The 15,950-nt window shown below is 48.9% G+C and overlaps 1 protein-coding gene across 1 annotated transcript in view; it reads left to right on the top strand.

Moving 5' to 3' along the window:
- The first annotated feature begins 8,884 nt into the window (after nucleotides 1-8,884).
- STMND1 (stathmin domain containing 1) overlaps nucleotides 8,885-15,950 on the top strand; it is a 97,050-nt gene continuing 89,984 nt past the window's right edge. Inside the window, exon 1 of the mRNA XM_086965118.1 lies at nucleotides 8,885-9,043. Coding sequence (XP_086821244.1) covers nucleotides 8,954-9,043 — 90 coding nt within the window. The 5' untranslated portion in view covers nucleotides 8,885-8,953. The remainder of the gene's footprint in view (nucleotides 9,044-15,950) is intronic.

Here is a 15,950-nt window from a genome sequence, read left to right as displayed (position 1 = left end):
GCCTTGCAGTAGAAGGCCCTTTGCAATGCTTGACTGCTCACCTTTCAGTTGCTTTTTCTCTTTTTGAGTGTTAAACGGGTACTAATGAGGTGCAGCCAGTGCCTAATTTGATCCAGTGGTTTCTGGTGTTCAGTACAGCACCTACTTGTCAACACCAGGGCTTGTACCAGTCTGCCACATGAGGGCGCTGTTCAAAATTACTATTGACTGCCACCCAAGCATTTCTAATAGCTTTGGGGCCTAAAGTAGGCTGAATTGTCGCACTTTTAAGCGTGTGATGATTAGTAATCGTACTGGTACTGCCATTGGCAGTGCTGGAAGGTGCAATGTGTGGTGCAAGCTGCAGGGGCTTCCTAAAGAGGGCCCTGGCATTTCTGGGTTTTTTTACAAATTAAGCACTGTGTGCAGCCAATGCAGACACTGTTAACAAGTGCAAAAAGTCAAAATAATGAAGTAATACTATTATTAATTTGCTGCATTACGCCACATAATTTTCCTTTTCTTGCCGCACAATTTTTCTCAACCCTTCTGCATAATTTGGCCCTCCACTACTGCATAATTCTAGTGGCTCTGGTTAAATCTGTATACCCCAGCAGACAGTACGTAAATGGCTGCTGTTTTAAGTATTCAACTACAGGAGTAAACACTTTCAGTTTCACTGACTTTGTTTGAAAGAGCTTTATATATTTTTTTGTTCAAGGAAGGAATACATGATCAAACATTTTATCTCTGTGCAAAATAGTAACCCTTTCTGTGGGGCTGACCTTTGGTAATTTAAAAGCTGCACTGCTATGGTTATTTAAAAGCTGCACTGCGGAGGCACTGAGGCTTTGGAAACTCACTGCCAAGGGCATCTGCTGAGAAAGCCTCTCAATTCAGTGCTAAATCTGCAGGTGAGACAGGTAAGGCAGGGGGTTGCTTTCTGGTTACATTCTGGGTAGGGGTGAGCGGGAAATCCGTTACGCTCGCGGATTTTGTGGATTTTTGGGAAATCCGCAATCCATGAATTTTGCGGATTTCCCGCAAAATCCGCAAAAAAAAATCCGCGAACGTAACGGGTTCAAAAGTTGAACCCCCACTCATGCAACTATTTTACAATGGTGCCAGCAAGCTGCCAGCGCCCTTGTAAAATAGTTACAAAGTTAGCTTGCACAGGAACCACTAGATAAAACGAAGCATGCTTTATTTTATCTAAGTGCTTCCTGTGCAAGCTAACTTTGTAACTATTTTACAACGGCGCTGGCAGCTTGCTGGCGCCATTGTAAAATAGTTGCATGGCTGGGCACAGGTCTGCAGCTCACTCAAGGGACCCCTGCGCCCTTCGGGGCGATTGCATAGTAACACACACATGGTCGCTCGAACTAGTTGATGCTCAAATTCAGTGACTCATTCATTAGCCCAAAAACAATCGTGAGCGTCGTCGAGGCTGGACAGGTGTGCCTTCTTCCCAAATCTACCGTGGAAAATCAGCTGTGATGCTGGATAGGCTTTACATCCTTGACTTTCACGAGCGCAATACCCGTGCTGTTCCTGTGACCAGGAGCTTCTTTCTCTTCATCTGCTGAACTGATCTTTCTCTGACCTTTTATTCACACAAGAGGCACATACCCTACTGGGCACATTGTGTTCGCACGGGTTTCTGCAAGTTCGCACGCGTTTTGTACAATTTTGCAATTTGCGAAATTGTACAAAACCCTCGCGAACTTGCAGAAACCCGTGCGAACATAAAAAAAAAATCTGCGCGGATTCGCGGATTTTGCAGATTTTGCGGATTTTCGCAATCCGCAAATTCGTAAATCCGCAAATTCGCGGATTGCCAATCCGCAAAATCCGCTCATGCCTAATTCTGGGTTTGAGATGGGAGGTTGGTAGAGCAGCAAGGATGCCTTGCTTGACCACTATAAATGGGAGTGTGGCAATCCACTGCGAGAACAAAAGCAGAACCCCACTTATTGTCTCCATCACTTCCCCTTCCGAGGGGAGTGAATAATCTGCTGCTCAAAAGCAGCATCTCCCATGGTGAGGCCTCAACATCATACCCCAAAGCCAGGGCGGGAGCACACACCACATGCTGTGTCTGCCGGGGCTGGCCCATTGTCATTCTATATATGACAGTGGTCCGTGATAATCTGTGCTGGGTTGGGAAGGGACTGCTGCAGCCTCTCAAGTTCAGAGCAGCAGACCAGGCCCGAACCTTGATGAGGAAAAAGCGGTCCACATCACGCCTCAAGGTCTGGGCCTCGGGCACCAGCCGAATGCCTGCCTTCCCAATCAAACCCTGTCCTCCAAGCCTACCTACACACAATTAAAGAAGCAGCAGTATGGCAACCCGCAGAACTTCAGCAGGGTATTCAGGCTTTGTTCTAACAACGGTGAAGAGGAGTGTTGCATCGGCCGGGCCCCTGGGCATCGCTAGCTGTGTCCCAAAGCTGCTGGATAGTGCTGCAGGAAAAACACACCACAAGCATTTGCACTTGGTGTGGACTGACCCAGTGCGGTCACGCTCACCCATTTATTGGTGCGCTCCGCCTTTCCTGCGTGAGCGAGTGGGTGGTACAGTATCCGGCGTGGGCCGGCCGAGTTCAGCTAGACCACTGACTCATTATATCTCATCCCAACTCAGTCCTTAACTTTTCTTCTGCGGCTCTGCCAGGTATCCACTCAGCACGCAAAGTCTCTTAGGCGGGTGCTTGGCCGAGGATTTTCTCTCAGTGCATATCTAGGGTTTCCACCTCTGGTGCTGGGGGAGGATCCGGGTCCCTTGGGCCTTGACGATGCCCCCGGGCCCTCGTTGGACGGCCCGAGGCCCACAGGGCTGGCATCCACTAGCATCTCGGTTTGCTTGGCAGGGTCAAAGTACACTAGTGTGGTGTGGTGAAGGAGGGCATTCTTGATGGCTTGGAATTCTGTTTTTTCTGCTGTTCCCCATTGCCACATGGCATCAGCGAGCGTGAGGTTCCAGAGTGGCTCCGCAATGGTAGCCCGACCGGGGATGAATTGGCCACAGTATAAGGCCATCCCTAGGAAGCTTCGTACTTCTGCCACCGTCAGTGGGGCTGAGGCATTTTTGATCACCTGGGGCTTCCGTGGCTTGACCTGGATCCCTTCTTGGTTGAAGGTGTAGCCAAAGAATTCTATTTGCTTCTGGAAGAACAGGCACTTCTCTCTGTGGAGAGTGACACCATGGTCCTGGAGTCTCTTTAGTGTGGCTCTTAGGTGTTTGTAATGCTCTTTAGCAGTCCTGGAGTGAATGAGATTGTCATCAATTACGTTCAGTACACCCAGCAGCCCGATCAGGATCTCCTTCACTGCGTCTTGGAATACTTCGGATGCCGACGATATCCCAAAATTGAGGCGTTTGTATCTTCGGAGTCCCAGGTGGGCACTGAACGTGGTAATTTAACATCTATCCTTTGCCAATACCAGCTGGTGGTAGCCCGCGTTCAAATCCAGTTTCAAAAACGATCGGGACCCGTTGAGATTGGCCACTATGTCGTCCATTGTCGGCGTGATGTGGCGTTCGCGTCGGATGGCTTTATTCGGGAGGCGCATGTCTATGCACAGTCTGATTTTTCCTGGCTGACGAGGTTTTTCCACGGTCACCATAGGGGATACCCATGGTGCAGGCCCAGACACTTTCTAAATGACCCCTTGGTCTTCCCGTTTTTGCGGTTCCTGTTCTACAAGGGGTCTGAGGTGAAAAGGGATTCTCCTATGTTGCAGCGCCGTTGGCCTGACAGATGGGTTGATGTGCAGTTTGATGGGAGCCTTTTCTATTCGTCCTAGTCCATCGAGTAGGTTCCCGAATTGGCTCAGCAGTTCCTTCATTTGGTCTGCCTGCACACTCCTTGCAAATGTTACAAATCCTAGATCTTACGCAGCGTGGCTGCTTAGCAGGGTATTTGCCTCCTGGTTTATTACGTAGATGTCTGTGGTGATCTCGTAATCTTCAGACTGTATGGGCACAGTCATCTTGCCTCGCAGTGGCAAGGGTGAGTCACTCCCATATGTGAAGATCTTTGTCTTGGAGGGTCTGAGTTCTGGTTTGGGTTTCAACCGGTTGTACTGCTGAATCCCCATGATGTTAACTGACGCGCCGGTGTTGATTACCACGCTTACTTCCGATCTGGCAATGTGCACCATACATGTGGGCTGAGGCCTCCTTCGTCTTTTGAGCGCCTGCATGAAAGAGACTTGGTACGTCTCTCGTTCATCATCTTCTGAAGAGGTGTTGTCAGCTTGGTAGGTGCGCCGCTCATTCTTTCCCCCCCCCCCCCTAGGAGGATGCAAGGGAAAAGCTTGACAGCTGTCGCACTAGCTTGCCGGCTTTGTTTGTCTCCTGTCCTTCCTCTGTGCTTTCCTCCTGTGTACCGAGGCAAAATGGTTCGGGATGCCGCAGTTGGTGCACGTCTTACCTTGGGCTGGGCATGATTGGGGCGGCTGTTCTTCATGCCCACAGTATCTGCACTGACCTTTCAGAGCTTGTGGTGGGCGGTCCTTTGGTTTGTTGCTTCTGTCGCTTGTCCTGGCGGCGGCAGCTCGTTCCACTTTTACGGTGGCGCTCTTCTCGGTATTGCATGTCAGTGCGAGATCCATCTCATCAGCCCGAGCGGCTGACAGGTCGTGGGACCTTGCCATGACCAGTATGTCATTCATCGGTACATTCAGCTGTCGCAGTATGAGCCCTTGAATAACTTTGCTGCGTATTCCTTGGATGAGCTGTGCTCTGATTTCTTCCGCCACCCTTTCATCCACTAGGTGCGTGCTGGCAAGTTCCCTCAGCCGTGCATGGAACGTATCAATGGACTTCCCTTCCCTTTGTTTGGCTTGTCACAGCCTGAACCACACGAAGTCAGGGTTCAATTGGGGGTCGTAATGCGCATTGAGCGCAGTTACCGCTGCGTTATAGTCAGTTGGGGCTCTGATGTTAGAAAGGTGCTTGAAGAGCAAGTACAACTCTTCTCCAGCATAGTGGAGCAAGAGTGATCATTTGACGGCCCATTCCGTCTCCCTGGTAGCGATGAAATAATTTTCAAGACGGCCCAGCTATGTCTTCCACCTGGGGGATGCTGTGGTGGGGTCAGCTGCCTTACTGAACGGGGGTAGGACTCCAGTGGGAGGGTGTTGTGCCATCACTTGGGCTGGGGCCTGGTTCTCCTCCGCATTATCCCCCATGCGCCTTACTGATGCTGTCTGTGCCTGGACAAATGCTGTTTACACAGGCTTTGTGCTGTTTGGTTGTGCTTTAGCCTGTGCTGGTCCTGAGTGATGTAAATGTAAATGTTGTGTATTTTGTAAAGCGCACAGCTGCCCCAACGGGGCGTACCTGCGCTGTAAAACGCTGTGGAACCCTTCCTGGCTCTCCCTGTGAAATGCCCCAACGGGGCACCCCCAAGGTGAAGCCAGGCATCCCAGTGTTGTAGGGGCCGTTGTGGAGATTAAGCAAGCTATTGCCCAGAGTTGCAGCGTGGGACCCATGATTAGAGTAGGCCCCGAGGCGAAGTCCACAGACATTGAGCCCAAGACCCTGCCGCGTCGGGACTTGAACCCTGGTCCTGGGCCTGATCTCTGCTTCAGAGTCTGCTGCTCTAACCAGTGAGCCACACTTCTGAGTAATCAGGTCTGGGGCTGTGAGCCTTCCACGGTTGTGGTGCCACTCTGCTGAGTAATGCAGGCACGCGGTGGCTGGAAAACACGTGCCTGCTCGGGCGTGGCTCTGCTCTGCTGCCCACGTGGGCTTCTCCTTAGGTGGCTGCGTAGGCTGTTGGTGCGTGTCCTGCGCTGTGGAGGGGCTAAACTCTCTGATTGCGCCCTGCCGACTCACCGTTTGTGTCAGGGGTGTGGCAGCATGCAGATTGCAGCTGCTGTGTCGTCCTGGCATGGGCCGCTTAGGCCTCAATGCCGGTGATGCATGCTGGGTGGGGTGTCACTCGGCACTCGTGCAGTCAGTTGAACCCCCCTGGTTGGTACAGTCGTTCCCCTGGTTGTGGGGGAAACAGAAGCTTGGATCTGTTTCCCCTCCTCGTCGCCAGAGTTGCATCAGCCAGGGGAGCCCCTGGGGCTCACTGGCTGCGTCGCAAAGCTGCTGGATAGCATGGCAGAAAAAACACACCACACGCATTTGCAGTTGGTGTGGACTGACCCTGTGCGGTCTTATCCACCCATTTATTGGCTTAATCCGTTCTTCCGGTGTGAGCGCGTGGGTGTTACAGTATCCGGCGTGGCCGGCCGAGTTCAGCTAGACCACTGACTCATTACAAGGAGCACACAACTCAACACTCTGGAAAGCGCCTTCAGCAACGGAGTCAATGCAGGCCTGAATTCTGATGATGTTCATGAGCTGCACTGCAGCTGCAACTCGCATTTGCAAAGTCCGTGAGGCCAAGGAAAAAAGAACAGAGAACGGGAAAAGGGTGTAAAGAGATGGCACAAGTGCTTTAAATGGAAATGTAGAAATGCAGGTACTCACTAACTAGAGTGCCTGTTTTCTGCTGAGAGGTCACTCTGTCATTAAATGTATTGGAGCAGTGCTGAGAAGTGCAGGTACTAACCCTTCCAAATTAAAGAAGTGCAGGTACTCCGTACGGGACAGTACCTGCGCATCAAAGAAAACGCCGTCCTTGACCTGTCCCAATCTGGTTTCTGAAGCAACCACAGCACCGAGACCGCTCTACTCGCCTCCACAGACGACATACGTGCCCTCCTGGACCAAGGCCACTCCGCAGCCGACATCCTACTCGATCTATCAGCGGCCTTCGACACCATCTCCCATCTCACACTAGTCGCCAGACTACACGACACCGGCATACACGGAACAGCCCTGGATTGGATCTGCTCATTCCTCACCGGAAGAAGCCAAAGAATCAGACTACCACCCTTCCGCTCCACCCCCACGATGATCACCTACGGAGTCCCACAGGGATCATCACTGAGTCCGACCCTCTTCAACATCTACATGGCCCCCCTTGCATTCATCGTACGACAACACGGCCTCAACATCGTAGCTTACGCCAATGACACCCAGCTCATCCTCTCCCTCACCAAAGACCCCACCATCACCAAGCTTAACTTCCAGAAGGGAATTCAAGACCTCACAGTCTGGATGACCAACAGCTGCCTAAAGCTCAACGCTGAGAAGACAGAAGTCCACATCCTCGGAACAACCCCCTCAGCTTGGGACAACACCTGGTAACTGACTGCCCTCGGAAGCACACCTACCCCCTCAGACCACTCCAAAAACCTCTGCATTGTTCTCAACTCATCACTCACCAAGAACCGACAGGTCAACGCAGTCACCTCTAGCTGCTTCAACACTCTCTACATCCTCCACAAAACCTTCAAATGTATCCCCCCGGAGTCAAAGAAAACAGTCGCCCACACACTCATCACCAGTAGACTGGACTATGGAAACTCCTTCTACGCCGGCATCAACAAGTCCCTGCTCCACAAACTCCAGACAATACAGAACACTGCTGCCAGACTCGTCCTCGGCATCCTCTGGCGCGAACACATCAGCCAACACCTACGCAGACTCCACTGGCTCCCCGTGGAGAAAAGAGTCACCTTCAAGGTCCTCACTCACGCCTACAAATGCCCACACAACAAAAAGACCCAAATACCTCAACGACAGAATCAACTTCCACGTACCCAAAAGAAATCTCCGATCTACCAGCCTCGCACTGGCTGAGACCCCATTTATCTACAGAGCCAGAGCAGGCGGAAGATCCTTCTCCCACATTGCAGCCAAGACCTGGAACGAGCTGCCCGCAGATATAAGACACACCCCCTCCCTGAACCCCTTCAGGAAGACCCTCAAGACCTGGCTTTTCGGCTAAACAGTTCTGCGAACCCCCCCCTCCCAGCACCTTGAGACTCTCATGGATGAGTAGCTCACTTACAATTCCCTGATTGATTGATTGATTGATTGGTTGATTGATTGATTGATTGATTGATTGATTGATTGATTGATTGATCGATTGATTGGTTAGTTGGTTGAATGATTGATTGATGTAAAGCACTGGATGGCACTGTCCTATGCGAGCAGCATTCTACCCCAGTCTTTCACTTTCAAATCTTATGGAAACATTTGTGATTTGCTCTGGGTAACCCTAGTGACAGGTGCGCCAGTTGTGTTCGCAAAGGATTACAGTACACAAAGGGCCCACGTCTGCCCCAGTCCTCTGGACCTCATTTCATCAGGAGGATAACATGCAACTCCCTCTGAGAAGCACCAAGTCTGCAGTGTTATGGCTCCCTTGAGTTATGGGGCACTAGAAACCACAGCCCCCAAAAAACATCCAGGGAAAAATTGCACGGACAGAAGAAACAGAGAAGAGATATGACATAGCCACTTATTATTGCTTAGCCACTTCGCTCGCCCTGGAGTTGCTTCCTACAGAGATAAATAGAATAAGTTCGGCCTAGATGCCGGTGATGTAATTTAATTTTAAAACATGCTTGCACCTTTGGAATTTATAACAACCTGGTGTACTCGAAAAAAAGACGTAATTGGCAGAACAGACTAGTTTGCTCGAATACTACTTGCACCGCACGCACTCCCGACATCAGAGTGTTCTGCTCTCCGATTGTCCTTTCTCACCTCCCTCCAAACAGGGCCCCCGTACCAGGGGGCTGGGGAGCCCCGGAACCCGTTAGATGGGTCACACTGCTCTTCGAGATTTAGCAGTTTGGGGCTGTTTGCTAGTTATCAGAGGCCAGTGTGCCCTTCCTGCTGCGTGCTGTGCTTTAGCATCCCATGTACTTCCGGTGACCATCACGCCGTGTGGGGTAAGTCTTTTATTGTAGCAACGGCCCCTGGCAACGCCGAGTCCCTAGAGACGCCTTGTCCCTCCCTCCCAGTATAAGAGTGTTAAGGAGTGTGGGCGGCCAGTTCCAGCCGGGGGAGGAGGAGCGCTGCTGCCCGCAAACTCCCACGCACAGACCCCGCACAGCCATGGGCTGCCTCAGTACCAAGGTGCAGGAGGTGGCGCAGCCCAAAGACACCCGGCAGAGCGGCTGGGTAGAAGAGGGCGCGAAGAGCAAGGTAACGCGGGTTGAGGCTGCCCCACGCGGGGGAGCACGGGAGGCTGGGCATGCCCTGAGACTGAGTGCCAACTGGTGCCCGGAATGAGTCGAGACGGGCTGCTCATTAACTTTTCTGGCTGGAGGGGCGCTGGGAGGGAGTTATGTCCCAAGACCGCATGGTCTGTCACTGTGACTGGGAATGTGACAGACACGAGGTGGGGTTTGGCTTGCGTGGATGACCCTGGGAAAACATTTCAAAGTAAAGGAATGTGTTGATATTCAGACACTCTGACAGCATATTGAAAGTATGAAACACATATATGAATATACAGATACACAGTGTGCTCAAGATAACACATTGAAACCGAAACGCTCTCCTCACAGCATTTGAAATAAAATGTGCACTAAGCATTTGTACATGGCAGAAGGGAGCTGAAAATAAACCCTGCTGGCTCCAAATATTGATATATGGTTGTCAATGGACATTCCATGCGAGAATATGAATATATCTTTCCATTCCGCAAAAGAAAATCCCGCATTTTACCTCCATGCGAACATGAGCATTGGCAGTGTATCGTGGGCATAGTGCTAAGAAGGAAATGGCCCCTCTGGGTGCTGTGTGAAGTTGACATAACATCAATAATCAGGTTTTAGATGATAGCTCAGGCCTCTTGGTCACGGTGCCACTGCACCCGCTGCACCAAGTGGTACGCTCCTGAACATGAGCTACTAAGGGTTACGATTGGGCATGCGCTGTGGGTGGGCATGGCCTGTGGTCTGTCAGTCTGTCACTGATATGACCAGTGAGCTACACACGTACCGTGGGCCTGAGATGTTTAAGGCTTGAGACGTGACTGAACAAGGCAGGGCGGGAGCTGGGGTTGGACAGCACTATTACTCTGTGGTTGGCGCTGGGCGCGAGCTGGCACTGAACGAAATCACGTAAACACACGGGACTTTAATAGGTACATATTCCCAGTGTAATATGTCTATGTTTTGACGTGACCACAATGCAAACTCACGGGGAGTTCTGTACAGGTGCGTTCGCTATAGGGTCTCCACATAGATATGTGACTGCCCCCTAGAAGCGAGCTCAGTACCCAGTTCAGCTCGAGGAGTTTATACAGAGTTAAATCCCTGGTTAATAACTTAGCGCCTTGTTAACATGTGTGTATGCTAGCCAGCGCTACACTTACCAGTGAGATTCATTACTGCGGGTAGTCCTTTCTGCTCAAGGTGCTGGTTTTTTTTTTTTACTTTTATGTTTGTTGCCGCATTAAATCATATCGAAATGAAAGAAGGCGGCTAGGTACCCGGTTAGCCGAATTTGCAACTTGGATTTTAATCCTGATTTTAGCCCTTGACCGGAACTCCGGAATTCTGGCGTTGTGAATCTATGTAATGTAAAACAAAATCTGAATGTTGTTAAATTTAAGTACCACTCTCCTATTATGAATGTGAGACGGTCGGGATTACAACATTTGTGTATCTCTCACTCGCACTTTCACACCATTTCCTAAACTTGTCACTGCAGTACATAACTATAGACATGGCACCGCGTCAGTAAAGGGCAGTCCAGGCGTGGCCACTTTGAGATAAGAATATATAGGATAACCGGGTAAACTATGTTGACACGAAAATCTTTTTCTTCCTGGGCTGGTTATCTTGCTGCCCAGTGATTGTATTTTGGTGACCTGTTGTGTGTGTCAGTTAATGTGAATTTTGTTGCAAAAAGTACGTAATATGGCCTCTGGACTCTACGCACTAATTCCACACTGAAACCGTATGGCCCTGGCCTAAGCACCATCTCGGATGTCGTTATGTCCCAACACTGGGGCTTCTTCTTTCCGGCGCTGCACTCGAATGCCCTTAATCTCTGCTTCTACACTTAAACTGTGTGACCCTGGGCAAATCACCATTCCATGTACTTTATATTCAAAAGAGGGACTACCTAGACCCTTACTTATAGTCACTTTGTACAGTGGCAGGGACTCCCAATAGGGAGAGTACCAGAAGGTATGTGCTTAGTATGTGTGTGTATGCCTTGTTTTTGATATGCTAGAGTAAAAATCACGTCTCATATTTCACTCAACCAGACCAGTCCACTCAAAAAACGCGCCAGCCATGGCTTTTATTCACACTTTTAAAAATGTTGTGTTTCGTAAAAAAAAGATACTTTAGAGGAAGAGAATGGGCCGAAAGAACAGCAGCCACTTTGTACAACAAGCATTTGCAATGCAATAGGTCTCGCATTAATTAAGTTTGAGCTAATGGCATTGTTAAATATTGCAACACCAATTGCAACAAAAGTCTATAAATTGTAGGCCAAAAAATGTGAATTTATTTTTGTAGCAATTGTGACATGCTGCGCTTTAGATAAAAATGTTTAAAAGTAAAGTGTGCCATGCTGCGATTGCTACAATAGTTAATTGTTGATGTGTGCACTGATGGCTGGTGGTGTGTGTGCCTGTAGAAATTATGCACCTGATGGCTGGTGGTGTGTGTGCATGGTGGAAGTGTGCACTGCCAGCTGGTGGTGTTTGTGCCTGGTGGAAGCGTGCACTGACGGCTGGTGGTGTGTGTGTGTGTGCCTGGTGAAAACGTGCACTGACGGCTGGTGGTGTGTACCTGGTGAAAGTGTGCACTGACAGCTGGTGGTATGTGTGTGCCTGGTGAAAGCGTGCACTGAAGGCTGGTGGTGTGTGTGTGCCTGGTGAAAGCGTGCACTGACGGCTGGTGGTGTGTGTGTACCTGGTTAAAGCGTGCACTGACATCTGGTGGTGTGTGCTTGGTGGAAGCGTGCACTGACAGCTGGTGGTGTTTGTGCCTGGTGAAAGCGTGCACTGACGGCTGGTGGTGTTTGTGCCCGGTGAAAGCGTGCACTGACGACTGATGGTGCCGGTGCCTGATGAAAGTGTGCACTGACGGTGTGGTGTGTGTGTGGTTGTGTGTGTGGTTGTGGTTGTATTTGTGGTTGTGTGTGTGGTTGTGTGTGTGTGGCTGTGTGTGTGTAGTTGTATGTGTGGTTGTGGTTGTGTGTGTGGCTGTGTGTGTCTGCGTGTGTGGTTTTGTGTGTGTGTGTGGTTGTGTGTCAGAATTTTCAACCTTGCAAAGGTACCCTTTTTATCAGAATCAATGAATGACTATTAATCAATTCCATGATGGAATTATGGGCCAAGTGAAGAATTTGACAACTTCTAGAAGATATTAGCACCCAACCACATCACCAGTCAAACTGTGTGGACCTGTTTTCCTGCATACCTATGTTGGACGCTCTTGCCCTCATATGTGTAAACAGGGAACAAACTCAGCTGATGCAGAGCGCACCTTTGGTGTGCACTAACTAATTTACTCAGAGAGACAGAGAGGGTTTTCAAAGAACAGAACAATTAGTGTTCCTGTGTTTCAATGCCAGTGAAACACATTAATTTTTCATTAAGTATTACATGAGTGTGCATTTTTCTATAGCACAAACTCGTTCCAAAGGTGGAGAAGTGTGGCTCAATGGTTAGAGGAGGCATACCCGGAAGCTGAGGTCAGACCATGGACCAGGGTTCAATTCCCGACGCGGCAGGGTCTGAGCCCAAGTGTCCACGGACTCGATAATTCTCACTTTGGTGCCTACTCGAATCACGGGTTCACACTCTGCAACTCTGGGCAATAGCTTGCTTAATCTCCACTACGGCCCCCCGCGGCGGGATGCCTGGCTTTCACCTTGGGGATGCACAGTACGGGTTATCTCACAGGGAAAAGCCAGGACGGGTTCCCAATGCAAGCGCCGGGACACCCCGTTGGGGTAGCTGTGCGCTATATAAGATACACTGAAAAAAAAAAAAAAGGTAATTGAGCTCTTCACGTCAACTGCATAAAGAAGGTTGTATTTGTCCAGAATCACAGGATGTGGAGCGCACACCTGACTCGAACCCAAGATCCCATGCCTCACCAAAGTCGCCAGCTCCGGCCCTCGTCGTTGGTAGCAGGCCGACACCATATGAAAGTTCTGTTTGTTATGGGCGCGAAGTTCAAAGGGGACTTCGAGCTCAGCCACAGCTAAGTATCAGGCTCGACCTTGCAGCGGCGTGCTCACCTCTAAGAACACGCATTGACAATTCGAAGAAGAAATAGGGATGCCGACGCGTCATGTCTTCCTAATCAAACAAGCAGAGTCGTCCTGCTGCAGCTGTGACCCGCGTTTACAAGACTCTCTGAGCGCTGCCACAAAATTAAATTTAAGAAAAATGTGAGTGGTGACGTGAGTGGTGTGCATGCGCATCACCGCAAGTGCTACCTTGCCAGCGATCAGCTTGCTATGACGCGCATGCGCGCTCGCGTGCACATTCTAGCAAGCTGATCGTCGGCAAAGTAGCATTTCTCAGAGCTACTAAATATCTCGGCTGAGACCAGCGCATGCGCTGGATCAGGCCGAGACCTAAAAAGTCCGCTATCTCTTGTGACATTTGCCATGCGTTTAGCTTTCAAAATAATGCAATAGTATGGGAGTGTTGGGCAACCCTGCACAGCGCTGGGGAACTGGGGATTTGTGCAGAGATTAAAAACTAAACTAAACTAAACCCCCACAGAAGAGGGCGCCTCTGACGAACATGCGCAAAACACATTTATTTTGAGGACAGATATTGTTAGTCAGCCAGGGATATATTGAAGGAGGGTGGGGGAATGATGACGCAAGCACCTGAGTGGTGTATGCCGTGGCACTACGGCTCTGAGCTTAGTTGGTAATGGGGCAATCTATGATTCTAAAAAAGCAAGAGTTTGTAGCGCCCTTTCATACTAGGCCGGCACGCCAGGCACTCTACAGAGCAGTGCTTGCAGAGGCAGATAAACATTTAGATATGTTCCTGCTTGATAGCAGCAGCTTCCTTTAACTAGCGTTGCAAAGCCAGGGACGGTCTAAACAAGCTGTCGCCATTGCGCGAATTAAAGAAAAAAAGTGCTTACCGACTTAATGAAGGAGACAGGATAACACTGCAACGCAAGCAAACGATCGAGTCCGAATGGGCCAGCCGAGAAGGAGACAGGGCGGTAACAAAAAAGCCTCGTTTTCAATCAGATGCCAGCGTTCAGCATAAACGATGACGCCAGCCAATGGGAATGATTGGCGGGGCTTCAAGTCCCCTTCTGAAATCTTGACAATCACAATAAGCCTCGCAGAGCGAGGACAGAATGCGCGCTCCAGCGCTAGATCTGCGAGATCTAAAAAGATACCAAGTTTAGTAAAAGGCAAGATATGCACAAGGTTTGTACTAACATTTGCATTTTTCATATAAGTGCATTCATTGATCTGTGGGTGTTCATATAATTGAAACCTGTACAGGCATGAGAACACATTCACTATTTAAATAAATGTGGAAATATACTATTCTCAGCTTCTTTTGTTACATAACCCAAAATAAATATGGATAAAAAGAGATGAAATTAGCAAAAAATAAATATGAATTAATATAGACGGAAATGTAAAAAACATAAATGCCATAAAACTGGGAGCCCTAGTTATAAATCAGTGATTCAAGTGGGTCGGGTCCCTCTGAGTTTGTCGGACCTGATAGTAATTAAAAATTGATAGTGATACGGGTCTCTCTCGGGCTCTATATTCATGTCCCTAACTTTACAGGCAAACTTACTGATCGATTTCTGAACTATGAATGTAAAAAACGTTAAGGTAATTCATGGCAGAGATTTAGTTCCCGTTTATATTTGATGTGTTTTACTTAATCTTGCATTCACTCATATTTTCGTCTCTTTCCAGAGTGTTGTGTATTTTCTACTGTAAAGTGTATACTTTGAACTGAGTCACCTCCAGGTTTTCATAACGGGCCACTATTGAGTGCCCTACAGTTCAGGACGAAGAAAGTGTGAGTTTCTCACAGTGCCTATCGTGTTCAGGATACATGTTCATCCAACCCTGGGCCTCTCTGCAGAGCACACACAGCATTGGTCATGTACTCCAGTTTCAGTTGTGATTGTGTGCAAATGGGTGTGAAGGAGATATATAGTTGTCAAAATATTGACAGGGGTGTTTTCGAATTACCACGACGAGGGAAAATTAAATAAATAATTAATATTCCCTCGTCAAAATACTCCCCCCCCCCCCCGCCCCAACCTGGCCCCTCTGCTCTTACCTGCAACTTTGGCTGGTTTTAGGTGTATGTCAGTTGTGTTATATATCTGGCTGCAATAACAGAAATCTAAGAAAAGTCCTGAAATACCAGTCTGGTGGCACAATACGGAGAGCACAGAAAATGTACTTTATATGCTTAAACCACATCCTTAATTGCATAAGTCACATCTCTTTTAGACAACCCTCCACACTCCCAATTTTATTATCCCACTCAAAGCCATGGTTATAATCAAAAAGGGCATTTATGAAACACAAACCTAAATTAAACAGTTGTATATAAAGATACACGTGTGAGAAGAAGCACTATATGAAAACAAGCTATTAAAAGAACTGGGTTAGATATTGCATAACACCGCAGTTGCTTCTGATTCTAAGCGATGTAAATTGGCGTTTGCCCAATTGAAAAGTACTCAGTTTATCGACCACTGAAGGATGAAAAGCGCAGTTGGCCTTTTCATGGTTTCAACTTGTGATCAATGGATCCCCTAAATTGAAAGCAACAAACTATAAGACAGAGGCAGACTGAGAGCCACTGGTCAGTTTCAGCACGAACAAAATCAAATGACAGGCAAACATGGATACCTTTGTGTGCATAAGCAGCGCTGGGCCGCCTTATGTAACGCCTGTGTGCTGCAAATCGGGTTTGATCCCTTTTGTTTTACTTCTGAAGTTCTGCCCATCGGCGTATTCAATTATGGGGTTTGCATCAGGGCACACATAGAGAAAATACAGTGTGTGTTGCATCTTCTACTCTGTGATTATCGAGTACTCACAAAGCAAGCTGAATTTG

The sequence above is a fragment of the Lissotriton vulgaris genome, chromosome 4_1 (genome assembly GCF_964263255.1).
Source record: "Lissotriton vulgaris chromosome 4_1, aLisVul1.2, whole genome shotgun sequence".
Taxonomy (NCBI): domain Eukaryota; kingdom Metazoa; phylum Chordata; class Amphibia; order Caudata; family Salamandridae; genus Lissotriton; species Lissotriton vulgaris.
Note: the sequence above shows the minus strand (reverse complement) of the source record. Positions and strands in the feature narration are given on the sequence as shown.